We start from the raw sequence: 12622 nt of genomic DNA on the forward strand, positions 1-12622 counted from the left end.
AATTTATAGTCGACGTTAGTAATTGGTTATATCAGCGTTTTTCAACCCATTTCAATTCCGGCACATTAAATAACGAACCAAATTTATCAAAGTATATCATTCAATTTATCAATGTACGTCAAAGTATATCAAGGTATACACGCTTCAACGCTCAACATAAATCTTTTATCAGATACTGCCAATATTAAAAAAATAAAAAGTAAAATTGTAAGTTTTTAACTTTATCGCTTTAAAAGTGATTTTATTGCAATATCGCTTTGATTATAATAAAAGTAAATGCAGTATAATTTTCACAATTTTTTAAAATATTTTTTACTTCGCACCTTATTCGCTTTTTTTTTACTTATTTCTAAATTTTCCCTTGTCTTTGCCTTCTTTAAAATTGTCACACCGCAGTTCGAGAGCCTTTGCGGTACTCCGGTTGAAAAATTCTGGATTACACTAAAGACGTTACTCGAAGTATTTTGCTCGAAAGTATTAAAGCTTTCTCGAGAAGTATTATAATTGCTTTTGAACTCGTTACACGCCGCAAGGCAGTCCACGATGAACGGAAAGGAATTCGGTTTTTTTCACTATCTATTGTTTTCTCAGCTGCTACCTCGTCTACCCGACAGCACTTAAGTAAAGATAAATCGCGCATTATGTATGCGCGATAGGCGCGATTAATGATTTTACGTTACGTAATCGTCTTGAACGTCGTAAATGAGTAGTAAACGTTGGCGTTACGCAAACATCTTGTATAATTATTCGAAAATTAAACGCACATTTTTATCGCATCTCGCTCGCTAAATCTCAAAACTTTCTTTCGCTCATGCTTTTCCGCAACATCGCAAAAATGCGAATGCAAATTGAAGCAAATGGAGCATGCACCAGAGTATATTTTACACTATCATGCAGCGAGAAAACGAAAATGTGCGGTCCGCTACGTAATTCTTGAACGCCAACCGCGATTTAAAAGCGAGCACGAGAAGACTCGAAGTCGTAAATCATGGACACCCGCGTGGGTACGAAACATAAAGGAAAAACAAGATTATGTGTCTTAGCTTCATGTACATACTCATTAATTTTTACGAGGTGGGGAATGTAGCGCTTCGTTTCGAGCATAAAGTCGTTTGATCAATATTTAGGTACAATCGTCGTGTGTATATACGCTGATTTATTCTATGAAACGCTTTGTAGCGCCGCTCATATCTCGTAAATAGGAACATTTAATTGTCACTTGGGATTACAGCGGGCGGCTCAACTGTAATTAATGTCATTGTCGTGCAAGATCAGGAGATAATCTGCTGCTCTTATGCAAAGGCTTACTCGGCGAAGAAAAGTACTTTACAAAAGTACTCTAAAATATTTTTCGATTACTGACACTCTGTGTATTTAATAATTTAAAAAAAAAATTATTATTATAGCTTCAAAATATTTTATATATTTATATGTTTTTACGTACACTTTTTGCACCGTAAATCATTCGTTTTGTCAACAGATGTCCCGTTTCCACCGTCGCACAAAATGACAGTGGCAGAAGTCTTCGACGAACGAACAGGTTCGCCGCGGCCGGAAGTCCTCAAGCAACACTTTATCCTCGAAGGTAGGATCGACGAGGCTGCGGCTCTTCGTATAATCAACGATGGAGCCGCCCTTCTACGCTCGGAGAAGACTATGATAGACATCGAGGCTCCGGTCACCGGTGAGTCAAAATCTAACTTTTGTTAAATCTCAATTTAAACTACGCACAATTGGGTCATTCGTGTTGTCTGTGCATTTCTGTGCATTTCTGTTACTAGTATATACTAGTATAGTAGTTTTCCTTTAAAATATTTTTTTAATCCCTGTCGGCGATGTTGGATTTTAAAAGCACAATAAATTTTTTTATTGTAAATTCTTAAAAAAAAAGAAAAAAGTTTTGGATTGAAAATGGTTGAATCAGAAGAGTCTGATCTTATCAATCAGAATTCTGATTATCTCGACTAGAATTAAATAGAGCAATTTAATAAGCAAATTTTAATGTGTCTATTTTTAATCATTAGAATTCCGATTAATGCAACCAGACTCTTTCCAATTTGGTAAAAAAATAAGTAAAATACAATCTGACTTCTATGATAATAAAAACTCATTGTAAGAATTTTTCACATTTTTATACACTCCGGGATAATATAAAAATTTCTCGAAAAATTTATGCTGAAGACCTAAATTGTAAACAATGGGTTTATAAACAAAAATTTTACAATGGAGGGCTAATAGATAATCTTACAAATACTTTTTAAAGATGTTAAAAATATCTATAAGAATACTTAATAATTTTTTATGTACTTGTAAAAGTGAAAATTAATAATGAAAATTAATTCAGACACGAATGATCCAGCGTGTAATAAAGGACTCGAAGATCGTGTACTAAGAGTTAAGTTTTAGACTTTGGTCAAACTAACTGTCGGCAAAACTTACGATCGCTGGGAGAACGATCCTAGCGATTCTGGGCAATGTATGTTCGACTGTCAAGGCCGCCTTAATTAATTAGATATAAGATATTCACGCCTTAATTGAAATCGAAAATTCGGTCTCTCCCCCCTCTCCCTCTCCCCGCTCGATCCTCGCTGCTCCTTGATCAATTATCCTTGAATTAAGTTCGTCGCAACGGCCTCCTTTATGGCGTGTCCGCTGATTGTTCTGGAAGTGCGGAATAGGAGAACGTAATAAATCCCACGGCTACTTCGAATCGATTCAGTTCCTATTTCCTTCTACGCCTCTTCTGCTGCTCGTCATCCTTTTACGCACGTATCATTGACAGTTATTACTTTCCACATGGCTGCAATAGAATTTTTATTAGTGAGATTAAATGGGCTATATATATATATATATATATATATATATATATATATATATATATATTCGCATTACTTACTTCACATTACGTCTTTTCGAAAAATTTCATTGGTTTATTACGAAGTTTGCCTTTAAAACGTCGAAAAATACAGATATTTGATCTGTGAGAAAGCGAAAGATGGAGAGAGCGAAGAGTTTCGCATAAAATAATATTTTCCACGACGTCTAATTTGTTTTTAATTGACAGGATAATTGAATGTTGAAATCACGTCACGATAATCGGAGAGCTGCAAAGTATCGGCTTAATTTAAGACTCTGATCGTTATGAATGTCTTCGATAATAGACAGATAATTAACATAAATTACAATTAATTACTACGGATACAGAAGTATTACTACGGCTTTTACTTACTGCTTTTATTTACTTACTTCCGTTTACTTGAGAACACATTTCTTCTGCGGTGAAAAAATACAGCCTTCGATAACATCTATCAAATCAATATGTGTCGCGTGCACGCCAGTTCGTTCGTGGCAGCCGCATGCTGCTGCAGCATATTTTTCGCGCATATGCTCGTCGCATCGGAATCGATGGTCAGCGAATTGGCCTTAAATTTATTTCACGTCGATCGAAGCGACCGGCGAAATCGGTCATCCCTCTTCTCCGTTCGTTTCGCATGCTTTTTCGCTCCTTCGGTGTCCGCCGCGCTATATCCGTCGTCCGTGCGTCTCATGCATCCTCCCGCGGTGTAATTCATCTTCTACCCGATCCTAGCTGCAACCACCCTGCAACCACCCTGCGTCCTGGCCGCGATGCGGATTCGCATTCGACGACCAGACGCCTGGCGTACCGCAATTTCTCTCTGTCGGATCCGTACTCTTCTTTTTCTCCCTCTTCTAACACTCGGGTGACATACGTGAGCTAAAAGCAAGTCGGGAAAGCGGCTTCCGGTATCGACTATTATCTACGACAAAGCGGTGACGGGTCGGGAGAGGCAATATCTGTTAGACGCATTCTCAAATCGCTTCGAATTTCCTCGATAATTTCGGAATTTATGAATTTGAGAATTTGGTCGAGAGAAGAGGTACGGTCGATGACGACGTTCTGCGAAATTCCGCCTACCTCGAGCTTCGTTAGTTCGCTTGATGAACTGCCGCGTATACTGGAAAAAACGGAGGAGTTTTAATCCGGAACGAGAAAAGGAAACGCGAGGCGCGCTGACCTATCGGAAAATTAATTAACGGTTACCACGTGCCTCGCATGAAAAATTGATGTGCATATGAAGTTATTTACCAAAAGATGTTCTTAAAATTCTTGTGTTATTCTAAAAATTATTGTATTATTACCTTGAGAAATGGAAGCATATATTTCTTTTTTAGAATTCCGTTTGACATAAATTCCTTTCATGTGTCTCGCATGAAAGATTGATATGCATGTTTCCGAAATTATTTGCTACTAACAGACTGCTTTTAAAATTTTTGTATTACTATTTTAAGAAACGGAAGGATATAATTCTTTTTTAGAATTTCGATTGACGCGAATTTCTTTTATGTGATTCTTGCATGAAAGAATGATATCACATTTTTGAAATTTATTTGTTACTAAAAAGACTGTTCTTAAGATTGTATTATAATCTTGGAATAAGGAAGCTTATACTTTTTTTTTAATTTCAGCTGACGTGTTTTACTTTCAATTGCTTCGCGATTGCGTAATTAATGGGCGTATCTAATGATTTTTATTAAGTGCAACATCTCGCATTGATGGTGAAGAAGATCAAATTGCGGTTGGATAATTGGGAGAAGGACAGGAGGCTTCTTTCTCACGTTGGAGTCTTCCTTTGAAGCGACCGGGTTTCTTTTCTGTCGTAAGACTTCGCGACGCGTTTCTTTGATCGACATATAAACCTCGATTGTTCTCAATCACTGAGCTAAATCTTCACACGAATAAGTTGTTCATAAAACGAGGTCAATCGAATGGCAATTTACCGCTTATAACTTTTGGGTTGTATTATATTATATATTAAAAATACATATTTTAATAATTAAGTTATGTAATTTGAATTACAGTTTTTGATTAATAAACTTGGATCTTTCGAAGTAATTTTAACTGTTATTAAACTGAATCAAAATTGAAATTAATATCTTAGCATATAGTAATATTCTCACACATTAATTAATTAACGTCCCAAATACGTTTTATGTTTAGAACTATTTAATCGTCTTGTTAAATTGTTGCTTTTAAATTTTATGTTGTTTATTTATAGGTACGTTTTCTGTACTTGAACTAGTATATATTTTTGAAACTTAAAATGAAATAGGTTTGACATTTGGCAAAAGCAAGAAAGAAAGTTCTAGTGCAGGAATAAAAAAATGAAATATATTGCTTCTAATTTAGGATTAAAACCAAATCTCTGATCGCACTTTTTGCATGAGTAATAACTAAATTAATATAACCACATTCTAGACTTGAACAATGAAAGTAACATCTTACAGACTTAGGATTAAAAGGTTTTCTTTTTTTTACGTTTATGATAACAGAGAAGTAGGAGCATGTACGTATAATAAACCGAGATTAGAGCTAACCCGCGTTGTGTTAAAATTTCTTATAAAGAATTTCTTTTCAGATGATCCACGGCCTTCATAAACGAACTTCCCAGATATTCAAATTAATGACAATGAGTTGCTCGAATGTTAGCCGAATGGAATCTCCGTCGGCGATTAGTGCGTTTCTTTGCGCCATGAAAGAACAGCTATTTCAACGTCGATAGAGCGAAGTGACTCGTTTTAGCTCATGTCCGACTTCGCTCTTTTTTCTTTCTTTCTCGCTAACGTTATAAGCCGGCTAGAAGCACGATAATCGCTTCGACATTGCATTAATATTCTTTCGCCTTTTTTTTTACTTCTGCAAATTTTTTCTTCCAGAAATGAGTTCTTTCGTTACGCGCGCTCGTAAAGCTTTACTGTCTTCGCGTTCGCGTTTTGTGCTTCGAAATAAAAGAAGTAGCGATCGGAAGGTTATCGTTGATCCTGAAAGTTAATGCTGATCGTTAAGGAAAGAAATGTTACTTTGCGATGAAAAAAAAAATGCAATCTAAAATAGCTTTCTTTTAACGCGATTTATGTTTAAACATAACTTGCTCATTTTATTGAACGTAGTTCCATATTTAATATTAAATATTAGTAAAAATGATAATAAACACGAGTTTTTTACTATTTAATCTTCTGTATATTTATTGATGACTCAATTTTTTATTATCTGAATAAAACTTACGATTTAAACTTAACCTCATTAAACCTATAACGATTATGTAACAATATTGTGTCTCTTTAAGCTATGATTAATCACTATACTGGCAATTTTATTGTGGTTACTTTAAAAGTTATCTACTTATTACAAAACCGTCAGTTGATTAACTGTAGCTAGGAAACATAATTTTTACGTTATCATCAGATTAAGTTAACCAGAAAAACCGGATCTAATGCTCGTTTTCATTAATGGTAGTTTAACTTTGATATTGATTTAACTAACTCTTTATCTTTTTCTAGTTCTAAGATTAGAAAAAGCTGAAGAGTATATTGAATCGAGATTAAATTTAATCTCCACTAATAAAAACGGACATAAGACGTGTGGATAAGAGAACAACAGATGAGATATTTCAGATGCTTGCACTGTGCATTTTTGCAGCGAGACTGAATTTAATTTGCTTAAAATGATTTTCTGTTTGTTCACTAAGCGACCCAACCAAGATTGTCCGAGTATCATTTTGCTTGAAGCACTTAAATAAAGATTTAATTTCGGTAACTCAAACATTGCCGAATCATTTGATCGCTGCTTTGATACGATTATAAATTTGTACTCAATCGGAAATCTACACTTTTAAATATGAAAAGATTATATTAAAACTAATTTTTTAAATTAAACAGTATTATGTTATTATTAACTTTCAAATGTGAAAAAGTATTATTTTTAATATAAAATATGTGGTTAAAAAACTACTAATCACTAACTTTCTATGACCGAATTGTTTTGTTTCAAAATAAACGAGTAAACAGATTCACATTAACATATCTATTTAGTAAATAATAAATTTTGGTTAACACATTTTATTAATTAAATTGTTCATAACTCCATTATTTTAATTCTAATTGAATTAATGTGTATTGAGTATCGACTTATATACAGAAACAAGAGAAACAGAAACAGTGAATTTTGTTGAATTATCTAAAAATTTATCTAGATACAAGTCTAAAAGTTACTTTGTTTGGACTATCAAAATAATTACGCAAAATGCTTAAACTGGTTATTAAAATATTAAAACTTCTTGCTACATTGTTATCAATATAGCAAGTGTTTTACATAAATTTTTTTATGCGCCAACAAAATTATTTTCATCTGTGTCTAGCTAAATTTTTAGATACTTTAGCAAAATCATTCTTCGTGAATGATTCAAAAGAACTTGGGTATAATATATTATGAATTTAACAATATAATTCACTTTGTTAAAATCGGTCGCAGTTATCTATAGAAAAAAATGGAACATTCCGAGTCAAAGTTTATCGACATCGAGGGAATTAACTCTCGCGTAAAATTTTTCCTTCTTTTTTTTATTTTTTCGTGATCTCGAGATCGCGACACTCGAGACTTGAAAGGGAACATAGTCGTTATATCCAACGACGCGCTATCTTAATTGTCTTCCTGCCTTGTTGCAGCAAAATTGATATGGAGCCGGAAACATGATTATGCGAGCGTCGTGTGTTGACCGAACTCGGTTGCTACCGGGTGTGTGTAGGAGCATAAATTATTCATACAAGTGCGAATGACGCGGGGGAGAAGAGGAGTGGCAAGTACGAGACGGAACACATTGGCAATATTGTTTGGCGTCTATAAAGCATCCTAAAAAGTATTAAATGTTTATCGTCTGTCGGCGCTGCCACATTGATGTTGTCCGTCTAAATATTGAACTCTTTGTCGATAACCGGATGGAAACAGAGACGTATAAATATTTTATATATATATATATATATATATATATATATATATATATATTCAATATCTACTTTCAATCACGCGTTGTTTTTAATTACAATCGCACCTCTGTTTTACTCTAATTAATAATGAGGCTTAATAAGTTTATATATATATATATAGTGAAATTGTATCACTTATGCTCGAAACTTGAGTCTTCATTCTGTAACTCTTACATGAAAAGAATGATTTTGCTGAAAGATTTAATATTTTGCTAAATACAGATTTGAAAATAATTTTGCAGAATCATTAAAATAATTTTATTACATACACACAGTTGGCTTGAACTGAAAAATTATATAAATTCATAAGAAATATTATTAAACACGAAGAACCGCCTTGGAAAGAACTGAATGGTATTTTTTATTTATGTGTGTTAAATAATTTTGTTGAAAACTTAAATTTGTCCCTAGAATATTAAAATCTTTTACAGCGTTGCTTTATTTTTAGCATATTAATTATTTTGATAGTCCAACAAATTATTTTTATGGTCCATCCAATTTATTTTTAGATTTATATCTAGCAAAATTTTAGACCTTTTATCAAAGTCTATAGACTTGATTTTTCATTTTTTGTTAACTTGTGATTTTTAGACTTAACCTCGCCTAAATTAATGATAATATAAAAATTATGTTTGTCTAGCTGTGATTAATCTAATGATTTTGCACACAGAAAAATACACACTGTCTATACGAAATAATTGTTTCAAATATTTCAAGTTTATATATCTGCAAATGTATATCATAAGTTCATAAGTTCGCAAGCATCAAATTTGTTAAAAATATATTCTACAGTATTCATATAATCTTTTAGTGAGTTTAATACTTTAATCAAGATTATTAAATTAAAACAAATATTTAATCTGTTTATTATACAAAGTCGCTTTTTTTGATAAATTTACGGTATATAATAATAGGTTTTTTTTTTCTGAAATGTGTAATAAACATATTTTAAAATTATTATCAAGAAAACATTAGTAAATCATTAGCTAATTATTAGATAACCATTATTTAAAAGAAAAAAAATAAATAAAAAAATAAATCACTTTACTTAGTAGCAGAATGATATTTTTTTGTGTGTAATAACTTTAAAAGTTATCTCATTACAAAATCAATTTGGATTAATTATAGCTGGAAAAATAAGTTTTACATTATTATCAGACTAATCACAATTTAATCAGAGAATGAAAAACCAGACTTTAATGACAGTGCTGGTATATCGTTTATACTATCGCATAATTTTTCCATTATACATATATAAAACCTGTAATGACAATGTAACATCGACACTTTTAGTAAGAGTATGGAGAATAGAAGCCGCAGTCATAAATTTAAACCACGATGGAAACAGTTTTGCCAAATATCGTGACATTCGCAGTATCATAAATATTTTAGTCGGGACTACCACCGAGTTTCTAAGTGGAAATGGAATTCCTTCACAAAAATGCCCGCGCACGCGTTCGCGGACCATTAAATTCGGTCTAAACGTACGGACGCACGGAACCCCCGAGAATAATTGCTTACACGTTGATTACATCCTTACACGGAACGGAACGGAACGGGCGTGGCAGACGTTTGCGGGGGCGAAAAATCGAGCAGCTTTTACTCGCTGACGGGGCTCTATCGTCGCGTTCTTTTTGCGCCGGACGATAATACTTCGAGTTAATACGAAGGGTGAGAAAGCCTGTGACGGTTGGATAAAAGCTTCGTGGTTTGACGTTTCAATAATGCGTTCGTCCTCAGGATGAGAGGATTTGCCGGAGGACCATTATAGCAAGCGACGATGGTTCTCGACTCTCTGTCGCGGTCGCAAGTTTACGCAACAGTCGCGCCGACTGAGTTAGACGACTCGTCTGCGTTGGATCGCAGCGCAAAGCGGTCAAAGTGCGGTCGCAAAAGACTCCAGGACGGTAGCGTCGCATATGGTATATTATTCTGAAAACTCCCGGTGGAACGTGGAGGATGCAAAGTTGCAGAACAACTTTTGGAGCATTAATTGAGAGAGAGAGCGAGAGAGAGAGAGAGAGAGAGAGACTGTGTGGATGCATATTTGTGTATGTACGTGCATAACATGTGGGCTTTTAATACATTACGGCGACGCGATGACGACAAAACATCACGCACGAATGTTCTCGTTCGTCGCACGGAGTCGTTAATTATCTTATTAAATGGTAACGAGACGAAGCTTGTATCTTCGATCGGTGGCGCCTGTCAGACCGACAGGAAGTTTCCCCCAATTTTCTCCCTTAACGCGTAACCGAAGCTCTTGCGGAAGCGGCGCCCTTAATAGTTGATGTTTTAATGCATACATAGTGTCTTGTAGTTGATACCTGCACTCGCGCGCGTTGATATCTGCATTATCAAGTACATCGTGTTAAACTTGTTCTACATATTGCCGCAGCGTGGTGCGAAATTTATCGAATGTAAAGATAGTATTTTGCACAATTTTTTTCTATATTGTAATCCTCCGCCGACAATGTAAAATTTTAACTCTTTTGTCAGCAAAAGGAGTCTTCGAGAAACACTGCATACATGGAAAAAACGATTTTGCTGAAATACCTAAAAATTTAGGTAGATACAGATCTGAAAATAATTTTGTTGATATATTAAAGTAATTATATTACGCTCAAGCATGATGACAATGCTTCAAAAAATTTAGACATTCTAACAACCAGCTTGAACATTTAAAACAATGTGATTGAAAAGGCATACAGGAGTGCAAGATGTTAGTAGCGAGATATTTATATTTTAATAGATTATCATAGAATAAAAACAAAACAATACAATACATACTTATTTTATTGTATTGTTTTTAAGTTTAATCGTTTAACACGTTTTGACTTCTTGTTGAACATTTAATATAATTTTCCTATCTTATTGTTTAATATAATTATTTTGATGGTCTAACAAAATTATTATATTTTCAAACCCGTATCTACCTGAATTTTTTAATATTTTAACAAAATCATGTTTTTCATATATTTATTGTTCCGGATTATATAACAATCTGAAAAAATTCTGCTATAATTATCAAAGCTTCAGCAACAAATTTTTACCATCATAGAAGCCGGATTGTATTTTATTTATTTTTTTACAGATTTAAATTGTTTACCAAAATTCGTTATCAAAATTCGTTTTCCAAAATATCGATAAAGTCTTAAAAATCCCATGTTTTTGACGAAGCAACTTAAATTTACACAAAATTATATATATGTGTGTATATGTATATATGTGTATATATTAAAAATATTAAAATGACAAAAAAGACAGATCTCGTAATGCTACGCTTTTATTGTTTTATTGTTTTATGAAAATATACTATCTATATTATGTGTGTATATATATATATATATATATAAATTTTTAAATATATATATAAAATGTTAATCTCATAGAATAGGATAATACGTACACATATATAAAAACTTCTTGCCGACAATTTGGGGTTTTGAAGACACCATCAATAAAATCGATCTCGCAGAATAGAATAAAAGGCGCAGTATTATGGAAATTTTTTGAAATTTTGATATAAAAATTGAGAATGTAAAAAATAAAAATAAATTGTTAATAATATAATTGCAAAATTAAAATTATTATGTATATCGCGCTTGTGTGTTATATACGTGACGGGAAAGACAAAATATCCTCCTGGATTGGGCAGATCGCATACTGAAGCAACTTTGCTTGCAATCGAGTCGGATAATTCAATAATTATCTATAATTTAAACGAGATATTCTCTTGAAATACAGAAAGGAAATCGGCGGAAGTGGACAGATGGCGCAGAATTGCTCTTTCAAGTCGATACTGATTCGAATACAAATTCCGTTTGCATGATACGCGATACGCGAAACGATGTGTAAAAGAGCCATCCTCCGAGACACAGAATTCTCGAGAAGATGCAATCGATATCGAGATAGGGTCGTGAAAGGAGGGCAAAGCCATCGACGGATGCCAGGTTTAACATTTCTTTCTCCACGTGGATTTAAAAGTACGATATTTGATCCTTGACTGTAGACAGAGATACACTGGCACGTGTGAACTTTTATATGACAACAGATGCGGATCAGACTTAAATCGATATTCGCGTCTCTCGATATGTACGATCTTTGTAATGCAATTGTTACGGGTACGATTTTGTTACATATTTTCTAAAGAAAAATGTTACATAATACACGAAGAATTCGCACATCATTTGAATTAATTTTGAGCTTTAATGTGGAATGCTTGTATCATTACCTGTACAATTTATCGAATATGAAGGCATATTCTCTCATTAGGAAAATATTGTCGCTCATTGTATCTGTAATTTCAAATTTTATCGATAATTATCCATATTTTCAGTTAATGGATATTGGCGGGGGATATAGCAGCCTTAATTATTTATTTAATCCGCGGAACCAATTTGCTCGATCGGGGGAATATTCGGCTTTATCCTCGCGCCAATTACGAGCTTAACGCGCGTGTCAGTCGAGCGGAGACAAAAGAATGAATTAAATGAGGCGCGCTTTAACGGTCGCCTTTCCTACAATTGAAACTCCGGCCGGACGCATTATCCGAGAGATAACAATTTGTACTTTTGTGCATCACCATGCTCTCACAGACGAAGGTGGGGATCGTCAAAGCTATCCACTATCTGCAAACGTAAGCGCACTCGGAAATCGCCGATATCGTTACTGTCCAAGATATCGAAAAGAGGAAGTCATTTTATAACCATCGGCAATGGATCATGTTGTCCACGATTCTCCAATTAGCGAGCGAAAGCTGATCGAGAGGGCTCCGTTT

General features: G+C 33.9%; 1 protein-coding gene across 7 annotated transcripts in view; it reads left to right on the forward strand.

Moving 5' to 3' along the window:
* The window catches only part of LOC105150512 (serine/threonine-protein phosphatase 2B catalytic subunit 2), a 166470-nt gene that overhangs the window by 58079 nt on the left and 95769 nt on the right, over window positions 1-12622 (forward strand). For all 7 annotated transcript variants that reach the window (XM_087413140.1, XM_087413134.1, XM_087413135.1 and 4 more), the window contains exon 2: window positions 1481-1684. In XM_087413140.1, coding sequence (XP_087269266.1) covers window positions 1481-1684 — 204 coding nt within the window. The remainder of the gene's footprint in view (window positions 1-1480; window positions 1685-12622) is intronic.

This window comes from Acromyrmex echinatior, chromosome 14, assembly GCF_024713525.1.
Source record: "Acromyrmex echinatior isolate Ae372 chromosome 14, ASM2471352v2, whole genome shotgun sequence".
Classification (NCBI taxonomy): Eukaryota; Metazoa; Arthropoda; class Insecta; order Hymenoptera; family Formicidae; genus Acromyrmex; species Acromyrmex echinatior.